This window comes from Suricata suricatta, chromosome 13 (assembly GCF_006229205.1).
Source record: "Suricata suricatta isolate VVHF042 chromosome 13, meerkat_22Aug2017_6uvM2_HiC, whole genome shotgun sequence".
Classification (NCBI taxonomy): Eukaryota; Metazoa; Chordata; class Mammalia; order Carnivora; family Herpestidae; genus Suricata; species Suricata suricatta.
This window is the reverse complement of record NC_043712.1, coordinates 62,139,392-62,157,886: the sequence shown is the minus strand read 5'-3', so window position 1 is coordinate 62,157,886 and position 18,495 is coordinate 62,139,392. Positions and strand designations below refer to the sequence as shown.

The 18,495-nt window shown below is 37.6% G+C and overlaps 1 protein-coding gene across 3 annotated transcripts in view; it reads left to right on the top strand.

The window, feature by feature from the left end:
• The window catches only part of ERCC6L2 (ERCC excision repair 6 like 2), a 148,493-nt gene extending 130,555 nt beyond the window's left edge, over positions 1-17,938 (top strand). For 2 of the 3 annotated variants that reach the window (XM_029920474.1, XM_029920473.1), the window contains 2 exons: positions 9,196-9,377; positions 15,496-17,938. In XM_029920474.1, coding sequence (XP_029776334.1) covers positions 9,196-9,377; positions 15,496-16,468 — 1,155 coding nt within the window. In that variant the 3' untranslated portion in view covers positions 16,469-17,938. The remainder of the gene's footprint in view (positions 1-9,195; positions 9,378-15,495) is intronic. The other variant, XM_029920475.1, reaches the window with a different exon arrangement.
• The last annotated feature ends 557 nt before the right edge of the window (positions 17,939-18,495 follow it).

Below are 18,495 nucleotides of genomic sequence, written 5' to 3'. Positions count from 1 at the left end.
AATAAATAAACATTGAAAAATAAATAAATTAAAATAAAAAGAGTTATTCAGGTTAACATGTAATTGACTTATTATTTTTTTAAATTTGTTTTTGAGAGAGTGCAAGTGGAGGAAGGGCAGAGAGAGGGGGACAGAGGATCGGGGGACAGAGGATCAGAAGTGGACTCTGCGCTGACAGGCTGACAGTGCAGAGCCCAGTGTGGGGTTTGAACTTATGAACTACAGAATCATGACCTGAGCTGAAGTCAGATGCTCAACTGACTGAGCCACCCAGGTACCCCATCTTCTTATTAATTTTAATGGATTAATTAATATTTTTGAATGGTTAATAGGTAAAACTCACACAAACAAAAGCTCTTTGGGGTCCTTAACAATTTTTTTTTTAAATATAAAGAGGTCTTGAGACCCATAAAGTTTCAGAACTGCCATCTTGGACTATCTGAAGAGAGGAACCTGATCATTAAATTCACTTCTACTGGAACATACTTTTATTTGGCCTTTGTCTGTGTAAAAGCTTCCTTTTCTACAGGATTCATGAAAATGATGTGGTCATATGGAATCCACTCTAATTTGCTACAAAAGAGATTCATTCACAAATTTCAGTACTTTATCATTAATAATAATCTGCATCGAACATCACAACTAACTGCAGTGTCTCTCTGTCATTTGGGACATGCCTGAAATGATCTTCCCAAGATGCTGGAGAACCTTTGGTGGCTTTGTCAGCCTATATTTAGAAGCCTTAACTCCAGCCCAAGGCCTGAAGGCCTAAGTTTCCTATGGGAAGTATCAGCTGCTGAAAAGGCAGGCAGGGACAGATGGCTGCCAGGGAAGGCTTTCTTTAATTTTTTTCCATCAGCATCACCTTCTGTGATCTTTTCACATACCAGGTATTATAAGTACAGGACCTTCAAATGGTCTTTAGAGAAAGTTTTACAATAATGTAAGTAATACATAGATTCAAAATGGCATCAGGGTTACCAGATGCTAAGAACATATTGATTACTACTTTCCAGAGATCTTAAAAGGACTGGTAGAATTTTGAATTTTTTTAATGCTTATTTATTAATTTTTATGAGAGAAACAGAGCACAATTGGGGGAGGGGCAGAGAGAGAGGGAGACACAGAATCCGAAGCAGGCTCCAGGCTCTGAGCTGTCAGCGTAGAGTCTGGCGCAGGACTCAAACTCATGAGAAGTGAGATCATGACCTAAGCCAAAGTCAGACGTTCAACCAAGTAAGCCACACAGGTGCCCCAGAATTGTGAATTTTAAATATAAAAGAGATCAATGGGAGTCCCTGATCCAAATTCCTAATCCCTTAGATCCCGATCCCCAAATCACTCATTATTCCCCAGGGTAATGAGGCTCAAAAAGTTACAAAACTTCCCCAAGTTTCTTCTGGACCCTAGGGCCTGAGGTGCTGAGTCCAGTGCTCTGACTACTGCCCTAGAAGGCTCCAGATCCTGCACTAGTCTTTGTCTGCAGGAGGTATTAGAGGGAATTGATTGATTTACTGACCACATTCCCATTGAGAACTGAGGGTCATAGTGAACAGTCCCCCTTACTAGTCTGCAGGCTGTGGCGATTGCTGCTGTCTCACCTGGCCTGTTTCCACAGATGCTGCTCTGGCAATATCTTCAGGGTCACAGATCTCAAGGAGATGGGGCTTTTCTATTTCTGTTTGCAGTGTGTGCCCCATGCCCGCCTCCAGGGCACCTGCTCTCCCAGGGCTATCACTTTGTTCTTTTAGATAGATAGGCATATCAGACAATGAGAAATGACTATTGTGGATGAAAAAGGAACCTAGGCTCAGGACCACCATTATAAAGTTGTCCTGTTGTGACTTACTTAGAAAGCAAATCTAGAGATATATAGATACAGATAGAGATACATAGCTATTACTTCTTCCAGGAATAAAGCAGAACCACAGTAACAATCCCCCAAAAAGGATTTTGGATTTGAATCTAAGTGTTGCTATTCTTTTCTTTTTTTTTTCAGATTCATAAAAATGTCATTTTTAAACATGCAGAAAATTTTATTTTAATATGTATTTGTGGTGGGTCCTCTAGCCAGCTGGCTTTTCTTCAGAGGATGAGTAGAGACAATTCAGGGGTAGCTCATAGATGCCTTAGGCTTTCCTGAATATTGGAAAACTGTATTTACAGGAATATTTCCTACATCCAGGCAAAAATCTTGAATGATTTCTTTGAGGATAGGAGCTCTTTCACACTTATGCAAAGACCCTTAAAAGGTTTTGTCCTTTTAGACACTCAGATGCCATTTGAATGAATGTATTTACATATGCTATATATTTTTATAGTACTCCTGATTCCCTGCTTTGCAAAGACAAAGAAGTTTATGACTTCTTATATGTTTATAGAGTTTGGCCCTTACCCAAAGAGATTTCTTTTTTAATCTTTTGTTTGAACAGATGTGTAAACAAAAGCATTGCTGCTTCTCAGACTTCACTATTTAAGATTTAATGAAGAAAAAAAAAAAGAAAGAACACTGTGTTGGTTTTTTTAAAATCTTTAAAGGCAAAATTGGTGTGATCAGGACGCTGTGAGGACCTGTGGCTACATGGTGCACCCTACATGGCAGTGACCGTAGAGTGGCTTGTGAGTCTCTGTGCCATTCTCAGGAACAAGGTGTAGACCAAAAGCTTTCCTATAATTGGCAGATACTCTGGTGATACTCAGGCTTCTCAGTGGGTCCAAGCCATCAGGATCTTCCAGTGTCTTTGAAAATCTCCCCATTTCCAGTTTTGTCAATGACTAGTCAAGCCTAAACATCCAGTTACAGGGACAAACCAGAGAATGTGTCTGTTACATATCCCTTACTCTTTGTTCTGGTGTGTGTTCTACAGGGCATTTTTTGGAGAACAACTTAGCAGACAGAGCTATTCCAAAATTGCTTAATAAAACTCTTAAGTAATTCCCAGCAGCGCACTATGATAAGGCTACCCGTCCTATGAAGCTGTTCTTCATTGCGCCTTATCCCTGTCCAGGCTTCCTCCTCTCAGTGGAGGGTATGGAGAGAGAGAGCAGGGGAGGAGTCAGCAGTGTCTGCACTGGCTCTGGCTGCATCTCTAGGAATTAGCCCCGGGGAGCTTTAGAAAGATGGCAGAGATTACAATAGTATTTCTCCTGCCAAAATGGAAATTAGAGGCTGTTTATGATTGCTTTTGAAACTCACTCTCCTGGATTGTACTGTTTCTTGCCCCACTTGTTACAGGTAGGTGGCCATGGGACACATTGATCCCTGTCAGCTCTGCTCATTTCCTTGCTATTCCTGTCTAGGTGCTCTCTACAGTTCTTCAGTAATTTGTCTCCAAAGTGACTTTTTACCTCAAAGACTACTTGTAGAAAAGTTTGTTGTTGTTGTTGTTTTTAACTTAAACATTCTCTGCACTATTCCCAGTAGAGCTTCCTAGTACATAAAGATAGATTTCCTACATAGCAGAGTGAATAGAAAACTGCTAATGTAATCATATGGCTGTAAGGTAAGAGGAATATTCTTTTTTTTTCTTTTCTGAGCACATTGACAGTAAAGATTGCTATCTTTAAACTTTTTAAGAGTCAGTTCTATTTTTTCTTACTTCATATTGAAAGTCTATGTACTTTAACTCCTTCTTTAGTTTTGCCTTTCAAAAAATAACTCTTGCCTCATTTAAAGTAATGTAACTCAGCTTAGATCTAATGCCTTGAAATACACACAGTGCACTTTGGTTCAAAGGCAAAAGAGTATTATCGAAAGTTATTTGAAACTTTCTTACTATTGATCTTTAGAGCAATGAGTAAGATAAGAAACTTTCCTCATAGGACCAACATAAACCTAAAACTTTTCAGCAAGAAATAAATTATATAGAATTATATACAGTTGCTTAAGTTCTACTGTGGATTCCTTTGGGATTCTCTAGAAGAAAGAATTTTTCCCTACAAAAGTGCTCTCATTCACTATCATCTTAATGTAGATCTTTTATAATTTAAGATAACTATAGCTGTTATTTCATAAAATGCATACATTTTTTTAAGTTTATGGGCTTTTTTGAGCGAGAGAGCGAGTGTGTGCACACGTGCATATTTGCACACGAGCAGTGGAGAGGCAGAGAGAGGGAGAGAGAGAATCCTAAGCAGGTTCTGTGCTGTCAGTGCAGAGCCCCACATGGGGGCTTGACCCCACAAACGGTGAGATCATGACCTGAACTGAAATCAAGAGCTGGATGCTTGAGTCACCCAGGAGCCCTGTACATTTCTAGGTAATATTTATGATGTATTTTCAAGCACAATTTACAGACAAATCAGAAAATTCAATAATGATTTTATAACTTCATCAAAATTAAATCAAAGGTGATATTCGTGAAGTCTTTGAAGTGAGGCATTTCCAAGTTAAACACTTAATTGTGAATAGATGAGGAGATTGTTTTGGTCAAAATATATTAGAACAATTATCCTTTATAGAAATGATAATATATTAATATTTTAACTGAACTAAACAAATTTTTATATTATGAACTTTAGTTTTATTAATAATTATTTTTTTAAAGACAGCATATTGTGTTTAAATTCCTAATTATATGAATCAGATTAGGACTTCCTATAATCAGACATAGCCTTTTCAGCCCTGTTTAACTGTGATCTGAAGGGGAACAGTTTTTCCTTTAATTTTTTAGTTCTCAACTGATTGCTTCCCATAGTATTTGTATGTCCAAAGGCAAAGGACATATTACTACTCATAGATTAGAATGGTTACTTCAGCATTCTCTGCTAAATCCAGCTCCTTCTTAAGTAATCCATTTCCACTCAACTAATATCATCATCAAATGAATTTTTAACTATATTTTTACATTTCCTAGGAGCAATTACTTCATTCCTTATACTTACTAGGTTTTGTTTTATAAAGATTCCATAAATTGAATTTGATTTTTTCATAAAAACACTATAGTAGAAACACCTAACAATCCCCAGTAATTTATGCATGAATCTAGGAATTACTAAGTTATAAATTGTATTCTAATAGTGTCAAGCTTTCTAAAATACTTAGAAATTACACAATACAAATACTGTACAAAGTTCTTATCTTTATAATTCCTTATTATTATAATCCTAAATTGTAATATGAAGGAAAACTTCATCAGAATCACAGAATATAGAAGTACTTCCTCAAGGCAAATCGTGATGGATAATTTTGAAGAAACTTTAAGAAAGCATTAGGAACAGTTAGGGGCTTTTGCAGAAACTGGCATTTCTCCTTTATTCAGGTCGTGATACAAAATTTCCTTTTGAATACAGACCTAGTGTTCCAGTTGTTGGCCATTCTACTCTTTAGTGGAAAGAAGAGTGGATTTATTTTGCTTTCTTTAGCAAGCAACCTCACCCTCTCTCCTAATGTTAAGAAGGGACAGTACTGTCTTTTAAATTTTTAATCCAGCTATTTTTTTTACTGAACTTTTCATTACTTGAGTTTTTATAACTGTTGCTTCAGTATCATATGACTTTGACATAAGTGGTAATGAGTGAGTTTGAGTCCAATTCACATAATCTGGAATCTTTTCATCTTGGCCATAGGCCTTGAATTTTGCTTTATGATAAATTATAACTATCATCACAATTGCAGCTACACTTTGGCACTTTTTCCTTGTATCCATTAATGTAAAGGATACCATTTTACTGTAAAGTAGTGAAACCAGCTTAATAATAAGGCCACTAAAATGTTTATTAAGTTAATTAATAAAATTTTGTTTTACATCCTTGTTTCAGTACAATGTTAAACTACCCTACTAAAATGGAAATCTGAACCTAGATAGATTTTTTAAATGAAGAATAGGTATTAAGCCCATGTGGGAAAAGAATGATTATCTAACACAATCAAGTTTTTAAATATAGAATTCTTGGCAAAATTAAAGATCCACATGTTTGATACCTGTTGTTGGAAAAGCTGAGTTTTCCTGAAGAATTTATAAAACTGACTTAAAAAAAGTATCCATTCAAAATGTGAGCTTTGTAATGCTTTGCCAGGGTCAGAAAGACCCAGAGTAATCTTGTAAATTATTGAAAATTACCATTGTCTGGCATGATTTCTCCATGGCTTCAGAAATTGCAGTATATGAGGAGGGAGTTTTCGTGGTTGGCCCATTTCCTTCTTTTTCTGTTTATTTCCTTTATCCTCATGTAAACATCTCATTTCCCCTTACAGTAATAGATCATTATTTCTTGGGATCATCTAAGATGATGAACCTTTTTATTAGAAACTTTTAACATTCATCCGTTTTCTTGTGATGTAAAATAAATGTGTCAAATCTCTTTCAAATTTATCTTTAAAGGTCAGCATTCTTCTTTGTTGATGCTTTAAGATTCAAGAAATTGTGTCCTTAAGGAAAGTGCTTTCAACATTTCATGTTTGTCCATCTGAGTCACAATAGATATTTAAAAAGTCAATTTATTTTCATTAGAAATGTTTGCTCCTAAAGAAAACATATAGTTATGGGGTGTCTGGCTGGCTGGATAGAGCATGTGACTCTTGATCTTGGGTCCTAAGTCCAGTACTTATGTTGGATATAGAGATCACTTTAAAATAAATAAATAACATGCAGTTATATCCTACATGTTATCTAAATTTTAGTTTATTTTGTTAAAATGAACTTGACTATAAGTTGAAGAGATAAGTGATTTATTTAAAAAGAAAAAACTAAATGTTCCATCTTTAAAATTTAAAAATGGGCTTGTCATTTTTAAGTCTGTATATGTAAATATCTTTGTTTTCAACTGCATAGCATGGTAGCAGGAAGATAACAGGTGCTCAGTATGTATGTGTGGAATGAAAAACTGAATGTGCCATTTCAATCTCATTGAACTCCTGTAATAGAAAAATAATTATGTCATCAGCAAGAATCTGTGTCTGGTAAACTCTTATAGTCTTTGTATGTCTGAAAAAAAGAATTGCTCAAAGATAGTTTAACTGGGTATAGAATTCTAAGTTTATATTTTTTTCCTATCTGCATGTTGAAGGTATTATCTTCTGGTGGTGGTGGTATTAATGAGAAGTCTGTGTTCCAGTTGACTGTCATTTCTTTGTGGGATATCTCATTTTTTCTTTCTGGTAGTTTTTAAGATATTCTCTGTGATATAACAAAGTACAGATTTGTTTTTATTTTTTCCCACTAGAGATTCACTCTCCTTTTTTAATTTGAGGGTTCATCCCTTCTTCAGTTAACTGCCATTATGTCTTTATACTGTCTCTTCTATTTTCTGTTTTTACCTTCTAGTATTTTATAAATTTTGTTATGTCTTCTGCCATGTCTTCTTTCTCTACCACTTTACCAACTATCATTGTAAGACTGTTTAGTCTGCTGTTTAACCCATATTTTGAGTTGTTCCTGTCTCTATTTTTTATTTCAAAACCACATTTCCTTTGTAGAGTTTGTGTTTGGCTCTTTTTCAGATCTGTCTATATAATACCGTCCCTAGCTGGTATATTCTATCCTTCCTTTATCTTTCTGGAATTGCTAATGATTTAAAGTCTCTTCATATTGCTTTATTATCTATAATTCCTCAGATATATATTCTCACACTTGTTGCATCTGCTCATTTTCATGGTGGTGGGTTTTATATGTTCTTCATGATTTTTGCCTAAACCCTCTACTGCCACCACCCATTGAAATCAAAAGCATTCTCTGGATAATAAAAATCTTCCCGTGATATGTTCTTATAATCACTCCTCATTGGGATCTATGGTTTTCACTGATTCTGGGCCATTTTTTTATGTTGGTTTTTAGCTTAGATTTTCCATTCCACCCAGGTGCTACAAAATCAGATTCCACAAATGGCACAGGCTGGGGATTCCAGTGATTCCTCCTATCTAGAATAGGAAGGTAGCCTGCTTCTATTCTGTGTTCCCAGTTTGGACTTCCCTAGCTTTAATATGCAAACCAGATAGCCTCTTAATTCCTTCTGTGTTTTTGGTTTGTTGGTTTTTTAATGCAGGGAGTTCAGTCATTTCCATCTCCTTTCTACACATGGGGTCCTGCAGACTATAACTTAAGGCCTTGACTCTGGGCTGATGAGCATCAGCTGCCATTCACCACTTCTTTCTTTTGGGCACCTAGAGATTGACCTTCTAACTTCTAAGCTCATATGTAATTTTGTTGTTGTTATCAAATTGTATCCAGTCTTCTCTTTTTGAAATGGAATGGGACTTTACATGTATTCACTGTACTGTCTTCTCAGTGAAATTGGAACCATACAGTTTAAAATTATTTTTCCTTGACTCAGTGTTTTTAACAATTTATGTAGACAAGCAACAAATATAATTTATAAAATAAATATGATTTTATCTATAATGTCAACCAACTGTAGTTAGCATTTTAAAATACTAAATATTCTGATAATCTAGTAGATATTAAAAGGTAGGATTTATGAAAATGGTTTCTTGGGGTGCCTGGGTGGCTCAGTGGGTTAGGCGTCCAACTTCAGCTCAGGTCATGATCTCACGGTCCACGGGTTCAAGCCTTGAGTCAGGCTCTGTGCCGACAGCTCAGAGCCTGGAGCCTGCCTCAGATTCTGCATCTCCCTCTCTCTCTCTGCCCCTCCTCCACTCACACTCTGTCTCTCTCTCTCTCTCTCTCTCTCAAAAGTAAATAAACATTAAAAAAAGTGGTTTCTTACCCAGTTATCACAAACAGATCATTTTTTTTTAAAGTTTGGCTACTTAGTATGTTAAATAAAATCTGATTCATAATATTGAGGGAAATTACTGATTTAAGAATTTTAAATATCTTATTTTTTATGTCATTATTTTTATAACCATTAATTTGTATCCTCATTTAGAATTGTGGATGTCAGCATGTATATAGTATGCCAACAATCTTGACAATGAAGGCATCATATTATTTCTATTACTTCTATTACATCTTTAAGAAAGTTATGTTTTTAACATGTATCTTAAACCATGGGCAACGTGGAAACATCATAGTATTGGCATTACTTTTACATATTTCAGAAATATATAAAAGTAATTTATCCCTATATCTTCCTTTTAAAAATCTACGTTAACTAACATCTCTCATAGTGATATCAACTAGAGAATATGATATACTTGATTATAAGCAGGTTTTGGAAAAAACGAGGCCATTTCCTCAGTTGACCAAAACTGACTATTTTTTGACACTTATTTTTTTGTATTCCTTCTCTTTCCAGACACATAAAGAAAAAATGAAGACAGATACATTGTCACATTCAAAGAAAGACCAACAACTAAGTGAAGGAAGCATTTCATTTCCCCTTTACATTTCACACCCTGTAAGCCAGAAGAAAAAAAAAGTCTACCGCACAGACCAGACCACCTTTATAATCGGAGAAACTCCAAAAGGGATCCGCAGGTATGTCTATAGCAACACTGGACTTTAAGAATTATTCTCTAAAGAAATATAGTGACTTAATAAAATACACAAATTCTTTGAGTCTAACTGTACCTGGCATCTGAATTTGTATAATTCAAAAAATAAATTCCAAATGTTTTAGATGTTTTTAGAAAGCTAATCCCTGAATTGATAAAAAAGGAAATCGTTTTATATGGATAAATGAAATATTTAATTGCATTTTATTCACTCATTGAATATTGAGCACCTAATATGCAGTCAGGCATTGTGCTGGGTTCTGCATAGACAGGATAAAAAAGGACAGAGTTTACAGTGCAATGGTAGAATTTTCAAAAGTAAAAAAAAAAATTTATAAATAATTCTAAAATGGTATATTATAGAAAGAAGTGGACAAGCCTGCTTAATAGAGAACAAGGGGTATCTGGAGGACTTTCTATTAGGTAGTCAGGTAAGACCTCACAACAGAGTTGGGATCTGAGACCTGAGGGATAACCAGGCTAGAGTAAGAATACCCCTGAGGAGCAAAGAGGTTTGGTGTGCTCAAGGAACTGAGAGAAGACTAGTGTACTTAGTGCATAATAAACCAAGCAGAGAGACATGAGCTGAAGGCCAAGACCTAGATGGGGCTGGAGTGTGCAAAGCCCTGTAGGTTGTGGAAAAGAGTTTGGATTTTGTCCCAGGTGTGGCAAAAGCTATTGAGGCATGAACAAGATGTTTCTCAAAGATTGTTCTAGTTTCTGTGTGGAAGAGGGCAGACTAGGGAAGACCGTAAGGAACTAGTGAATGGTGGTTTACAGTAGCGTGGTTGCCATGGAGATAGAGCTTGATGGATGAATTCAGTTTGGTGTGGACTGGTTGTTGGGAAAGAGAGAAAACAGGATTCACTCTGAACTTTTCCATGGAGCAACAGATTGGATTTACGGTGGTGAGGAGGGGGGAATACTAGGAGTTTGGACTGAAAAAATCAAGAGTTCTCTTTTGCTGACATTAAATTTGAGGTTCTGTGGAAATGTCAAGTAGGCAATGGATATGCTGCTCGGGGTTTGGAGACTAGAGATCTAAATGGATAAGTCATCAGCAGTGAGATTATAAATGATTTTAGAGCCACAGGTTATATGAACAGCCTAGAACCCCAGCATAGAGAGAAGAGAAGCTAGGACCAAGCCTTGAGGGGATAGTGGCCTGCTGGGTAGGAGGCATAGCGTAAGGTCCGGAAGTCCAAGAGGAGTGAAAATTTCAAAAAGGGGGGAGCACTTCATTTTAAATGCTGCTGAGAACCAGAATCAGATGAAGTGGGAAAACGCCTCCCAGAACTGGTAGCAGAGAACTCACTGGCTGCCTTAATGTGAGCAGTCTATGAATCCCTATACAGACTCGGGGTGAGGTGGGAAGCAGGGGATGGGCAGATCCTGAGACTGCTCTGTGAGTATGAAAAGTAGCAGTAGCTGGAGGGCACTGTGCAGCCAATGGTAAATTTTTTTAAGTTGGGAAGACAATAGAACCTATTTGTGTGTTGAGGGAAAAGACTAATATGGAAAAAAAGAGATCATGCCAATTTTCTCAATTAATTGAGAATAAAGTATCAAATCAGAGGGAGAGAAATTTCAGGAGAGAAAAGTCATGAAATAAATCAGTTATCAATTAGAATAGCAAACTTGGTGAGACTAGAATTCATGGGTCATGTTAAGTCCCTGTCTGAGAGTCATTCCAGTAGAAGCATCGATGCAGTTGTGCAGCCTTTGATAATCTGGCTTTAATTGCTCAGTTACAGACACAGAATAGGGAGGTGGCTGGGTTTTATCAGGGTTTAGAATGGAGGGAGAGGGAAACAAAGAAGCTGAAGGATGTTTGCAAAGGAGTAATTATGTAAAGTTGAACCTAAGCTAGACAAAGGGAGGCTTGATGAGGTCAGAAGTGTCTTCCGTCGTTGTTGTCATGGGGGAATTGAACAGTTGAGCTGGATTATGAGGTGACTGAATTCAGGGATTTTCAGGTTGTACAATTAATGGTAATGATGGTGGCGGTGTATGGCCCTGGGAATAGGGACCCGATATTCAGTTGAGTCTTGGGAAGTGGGGAGTGGTGGTAAAGAAATTGCAGGGCTTGGAGCTGGAGTTACATGGGCCATCCACATGGATTTTGGTGTTATCAAGAGTGATGATAGGAAATGGGAAAGGAAACAGGATTGTTCCTGAGTGTTCAGTCACTAGCAAGATAAGTTGAGGGAAAGAATGGATTAGCAGGATAGCATAAACCTTCCAGAGGGAAAAGAATCTTTAAGAAAAGAATGGTCTGGAAGGAGCAATGTGAAGCATGAACCCTGAGGTTTAAGGTGTGAGGTATAAGAGCCTTACCTTGTGAGGGCCCTATGGGAGGAGGTGGTATCGTGAGGGGATAGCGGGAACATTTGGAGAGAACAGAGGAGTTGGTTGAGCATAGCCTGGTTCCAGGGGCTGAGGAACTCTCTGGAAGGGTGAGGGATTCAGTTAGATTGGGGAAGAAGAGACTAAGAGGGGTAAAAGGCCCGCGGTTATAGGTAACAGAGGAGTAGTGACTGAGCTAAGCGGGGATGAAGGGCATGGTTGAATTGGCCCTGAAGGCCTCTGCAGACAGCGGGCAAATGGTGATGGCTCTCCCATTCCAGATTCTTTCCTCGTGGGTTTGGCAGCTCCTCAGCCCTTGGGTGCTGGTATCGTAGGTTGAGCGTGGCTCTCAGCTCCCCATTGCCCAGAAAGGTAAACACCCTACATGCTACAGCAGCGTCTCCCCTCCTAAATAGACTTACAGTGATGGTTCTGGGCAAATTTGCGGCAATTTACTTTGGGCAGTTATTTTGCTCAGAGGCAGAGCATGGATTTTACCAGTTTTTAAGGAGGCACATACATAGCACTGTATGTAAAAATAAAACTATTAACAGTGATTAGTTTTTGCTTCTCTTACTTTTTTCTCTGCCCAGCCCAGGGAACAAATGCCTAGGCTAAGTGAAAGGCTAATATTAGAATGCCAACCTCTGACCCAGGGATGTCAGAATGCTGACACGTCTTTCCTGCTAACCATCCTCCTTTGTGAGAATCACGAACCTGTACCAGCTGCGGCAATCAGGTCATCAGAATGAGGTTTCCGTCCTCGCTTCACTTCAGAAAGCTGAGGCAAAGAGAAGATGGCTTAGCTGTGTCACCCCATTTTCCCTCAGTTCCTCACGAAAAGGGGACAGCACTTGAATTATATCCATGACACACAGCTACTCTGGATATATTTGCTGAAAGATACCTCTCTTTGGTTTCCTTTATTTTTACTTTCTCTCTAGTGACTTATGAGTGTCTCCCCTAGTTTATTAAATGTGCCTTACAGTGTAGCTGCTTTATACCTCCTCATTGTACTTCCCTTAAATACTTAGAGAACATTCTTTTAAAGACCAAGAATTACGAAAGCAAGTTAGAAGGCAAAAATAAAATGAATTCTAATCAATCGTAATTCATCCTGTACGGGGCAACCTCACAGCCTAACTTACTTGCATACAACAGTATAACAGGGGGGGTCAGAAGCTCTCCTCCCAGAAAGGACAGAATTATAAGATTCTGAGTAAGGTGAGCGCAGCAAAGGTGAAGTATTCTGGCAGCTGCCGAGACACCACCAAGTCTTGGATAAATAAAAGACCTCATCAGCCTGTAACTTTGCCAATAACTTAATCTTTGCAGCACAAATATTTATTAGAAAGGCCATGAAAATGGATTTGGAGATCATTAATGAACAAAATAATGATACCTCATTACTTCATATGAAGTAAAAACTGGAACCTTTTAACATGCTTGTTGCTTTCCAACAAGAACACTGGCAATTTCCAGGACAGAAATTTGGAAGCTTGTATTTGTGTTATTAAATATTCTGTTGCCAGTGAGTGGCTGTCAGTCAGGCATAAATAATATCTGGACTTGGAACGGTGGAGAGGACCAGTGTGGTAAGGACTTAGAAGCCAGGGTGCTCATCTGAAGCCACGGAAGTCATGAGCATGCACAATGGATGCCACTAGAATCAGAGGAAACGCAAACTTTACATAACCTGGCCTGAGCAACAAAATAATAGTGGCTTTAAAGCTCCAAATTACATACATTACAAATAAATCATTATTTTACCCTCAGGATTCTCTGTTGTGTATAGGATAAAATTCAAACTTCTGACATTGACACACAGCCTCTCCTTGGCAGTTTCTCCTGTCCCCTGTGCAGGTTCTCTCTTAAGTGGGCCTGTGCATGTCCCCCTCTCGCTGGTTGGTTTCCTCACTCACCTTTGTCTGACTGGTGACACCAGAGAAGCCTTCCCTGCTACTTTACCCATGATCCATCACTGTATCACGTGCTTCTTCGGTGGGAACCCATAAGGCCCTGTATTTATATCCATAGTAGGATTTATCATTCTCTTCTGGTTTGATTTTCATGTATCTGTCTCTTCCAGCTTGACTATAAACTCCTTGAAAAATGGTGGTTGGCTGTTCACTGTTGAATAGCTCCTTCTATGGTGCCTAGCACAGAGAGGGTCTTTAAACATTTGTTGGGTGAATAAATAAATGTTTTAAGGAAATATATCAAGTATAAATATAATTCTAAAACTTTGGGAATTTTAATCATGTGTTACAACACCATCTCTGACTTTTGTTTAAAAGAATGTTTATAAACACTGAGCTCTCCTGATTCATGGCCCAAACTCAGCATCAGCAAAGCAATACCCTCTGTCTTCATCTCCTCCCTCTGCCATGGCAAAATACTATAGACTGGGGCTTAAACAACACAGTTATTTTCACAGTTCTAGAGCCTGGGAAGTTCAAGATCAAGGTACCTTCTGATTTGGTTCCTGATGAGGCTCTCCTCCTGACTTGCAGATGGTGACCTCACCGTGTCCTCTCGTAGCCGAGAAAGATCTTTCTGATGGCTTCTTATGACCTCATTTAATCTTAATTATCTTCTGAAGGCCCTATCTCCATATGCAGTCACACTGAGGTTTAGGGCTTCAACATATAAATTTGAGGGTGATGCAGTTCGGTCCATAGCACACTCACCTAGGGATAGGAGCACAGTCTGCTGTCCAGGGTCATGAAACAATCTTTCTTCCTCTGTCTTAGCAGGGTTCTAGAAGGCCCGTTTTATCACACATGCATACAACAGCTTTCATTAGTATCTTATGTGAAATTTAACTGTTTTAAATAACATTTCATTTCTTAGTTTAGCTATCTCTACTCAAGTTGGGCCCATTGGGGGAAGAAAGAATCTAGGCTTATCAATTTAGAATTTTCCTTTAGGATCCTCAAAAAGTTGTGTGAAAATTCTATGTTGTATTTGTGGAAGAAGGGAAAAAGAGAAGAGGGAAAAAATCCCTTTATTTTTTCAGAGTTTTCTTTTTTCAGTAAGACCTTTGACAATTTTATTTCATAGGACTTGAATGCAATATAGGTTTACAAATACAGATTATATAAATTATGATTCTCATATCAGCCATAAGTTGGCTGACTGGAGGAGCAGATGCTGGGATCTCACAATTCCCAGGAAATGCCTAATAGCATAAATCAGAATAACTTCAAAAGCTGGTGGTTTCATGAGCTAAAATTTTTGATTCACTAGCATAAGGAAAGAGGTCACATTCTGCTAGCGTTAAACACATTTTCATTATGGAATTAAAGTAATGTGCACTAAATGAATAGGATTACAGTTGACTCTTGGACAACATAGATTTGAACTGTGTGGGTCTACTTATTGGCAGATTTTTTTTTCAGTAAATACAGTATAGTACTGCAATATATTTTTTCTTCCTTATGATTTTCTTAACAACATTTCCTTTTCTCTAGCTCACTTTATTGTAAGAATACAGTATATAACACATATAACATACAAAATATGTGTTAATTGACTGTTTATGTTATAAGGCTTCCAGACAACAGTAGGCTAATTTGGGGGAAAGTTAAAAGTTATATCCAGATTTTCAACTACACAAGGAAACCTAACACCTGTGTTGTTCAGAGGTCAACTGAACATTGCTTTGTCTCTTTTTTTTAATATCACTGATGGTGAGTTATTAGAAAATTAAATGTAATAAAAATAACCACTGGTTTTGTTCATTAAATCCTCAGAAAACAATTTGAAGAAATGGCTTCTTATTTTAACTCACCTTCTGTAAAGGAATTTGCTAAAAATATAACTAATGCTACATCAGAAGAACGACAGAAAATGCTGAAAGACTTTTATGCTTCTCAGTATCCAGAGGTAAAAGAATTTTTTGTGGATTTTGCTTCAGAATGTATCAAATCTTCCTGTCAGAAAAGAGAGAAAGTCAAGAATAAATCTGAAAAAAGAGAATCCCTTATAAAAGAAGGGCTGTCAGATTCTGAAACTTTGTCACTTAAAGATTCTCCTAAAAGAGTTTCTCAAATATGTAGCCCAAAAATATATAAAGAAAAATCCATTAAGTTTCAAAATCATGGTTCCCATAGGGAAGAGGTGCTTTCTGATGATGGAGAGACAACCAAATCACCTATGAGCTCTACCCAAGAGGCTGACAATGGAGAAAACAGCCAAGCATCCAGTGATACTGTAGTATCCTGTTCCCTGAACAGTAAGTCTAAAGCATATGAGTTAGAAAAATTAGAATATACTATGAAAGAGCAACAAAACCTAACAAGAACAGGCATTTCAAGAAATGGACCCCTTTTCACAGTGGGAAACAAGAAGGTAGAAAATCCAGTGTTAGAGAACACTTCTGTGGCAGGCTTACTTGGTGACACGTCTATTCTTGATGACCTCTTTAATAGTTATGGGAACAGTCCCACACAGCTGCCAAAGAAAGTTCTTTCAGGGCCCACGGAAAAAGCAAAACAGAGACCAAAAGATTTCTGGGACATCTTGAATGAACAGAATGATGACAGTCTAAGTAAACTCACTGACTTGGCAGTGATAGAGACTCTATGTGAAAAAGTGCCCCTTGCTGCGTCCTCCAAAAGGAAAGAAGAGCTGGAAACTTCGCTTTGGAAATCAAATGAGAAATTTTTGTGGAAAAAATTTAGCTCAAGTGATATAGATGAAAACACAACTAATGCACAAAACTAATGCATAAATATGCAATGAATTACTGTAACCATGAACTTCTACCATCCATGTTTACAACACTGTATCCCACACTAATTATGTTATCTTGAACACAGCTGTCATACATTTTTATTAAACTTTTGCTCTAGGGGTTTTTTTTTTTAGCCTAAAAGGTTATGATGGATTTGTTTTCCTTGATATCTGATATATCTTTTAAAAACAGTATTGTATTATAGTATAAGCCTCTGTTATGAAATTAGAAAAGGTCTAGATTTGTTATCAGGAGACCTGGGACATCTCTCTTACTGTGTAATTATGTGCCCATAGATAAGTCACTTACCTTCATGTGAAGATACTGCCTAAGATGAAAGATGATGGGTTTGAATTCTACATTTATGTCTTTTCAGCTTACAAAAAGCTTTGGTTTACTTTCCCAGATTCCATCTGAAGTCACAGGCCGAGTATGGTCATCCCCCAAATCAGGTGTGCATTGATGGTGTTTCTTTCCTATTAGCATTTAGAAAAGTATTAAGTCAACTGTTTTCCTTTTTCCTCAGAATCATGTACTATTGCTAAATTATTTTTGATGAAAGTAATAACTAGTACTGAATATGTGATGTTGTGATATAATAAGTTTATCACTGCTCAAAGGGCTAATGTTGTATAACTGCACTATATGAGATATGACACTGAAGTAATGTAACTACTACCAGTAGCTCAGAATGCCAGTGCCTCAACTTTTTATACAACAGTTAGGATTTAATCATTTAAAATTTAAGCTTTTTATAGTACTTTTGTATTAAATATGGAAAAATGAGGAAACATTCTATTTGAAACTATTGTTTGCTGAATTGAATTTACATGGTTTACAGTCAACAGAATGTGTTTATTGTTGAATTCATTTATGTGGAAACATTTCACTGAGTCCCTGCGTGTCCTGTGCCAGTGCCTCGAGATCGATGGGTGAGACCCTGCTACAGGTGAGAAAGAAGTAACCGCATCTGTCAGGAGTCCTGTCCGTGGAGCCCCTGCATCATGCCTGGCACGTGGCAGCAGGGACCTGGTCCACATTCAGATGCCCTTGGCAATTCCCTTCAGTTGAGCTCCTGAAGCCATAGCAGGAGTGAAAATAGAAAATAGCAATGAACTGGGAGCTCTGTAAATTGTCTTTGTGCTGGGCGGGGAGAGTCTTCAGAGTACCAGCCAGTGCAGTGGGCACCGTGGCTCAGAACTGGAAAAATAAAACAAAACAAAACAAAAAAACAAAGAAACAAAGAAACAAGGAAATCATTTCTCAAGAGACTGAATAACCAAATATGTTTTTCTCTGTGATGTGGTTGAGGGCTGTGAAGTATATTCTATCTCATGACCTAGTACATATGTGTTAACACATATATGTGATGACATAAAATGTTTATGAAAGAATACTTACCTGTAAGGCATGCAGTGTACTTTGATCTAGAAAAGATCAATAGATATTTGCACTTTTGGCTCCTGTGTATGTGTGCTTTTTAATGCTCTCATAACCCACTGAATTGATTTTTGACCCAATAATGATTGAAAATCACAGCTTGCAAATCATTTTAAATTATATAGTCTTTATTTTCCTACTTGCAGCTGAGTTGTGTTCAGATTTATCACATGCTGAGATTCACCACTGAGGTGCTTGCCACAAAATGATACAGTCTGTGGTCGACTTGACACAGAAGTGCTGTCAGCCTGCTGTGGGAGGTCAGACAGCAAGTAGGTGCCCCTTCATCTCAGCCTGTACACCAGACAGTAGAGTTCATTTTAATAAAAGTGAATCTTTCATAACATAAAATACTTAAAAAACTTTTTAATATAGGGGCTTCTGGGTGGCTTAGTTGGTTAAGCATCCCACTCTTGGTTTCAGCTCAGGTCATGATCTGATGGTTTCGTGAGTTCAAGCCCCACATGGGCTCTGTGCTGATGGTGTGAAATCTAATTGGGATTCTCTCTCTCTCTCTCTCTCTCTCTCTCTCTCTCTCCCTCCCTCCCCCCTCCCCCACTATCTCTGTCTCTCAAAA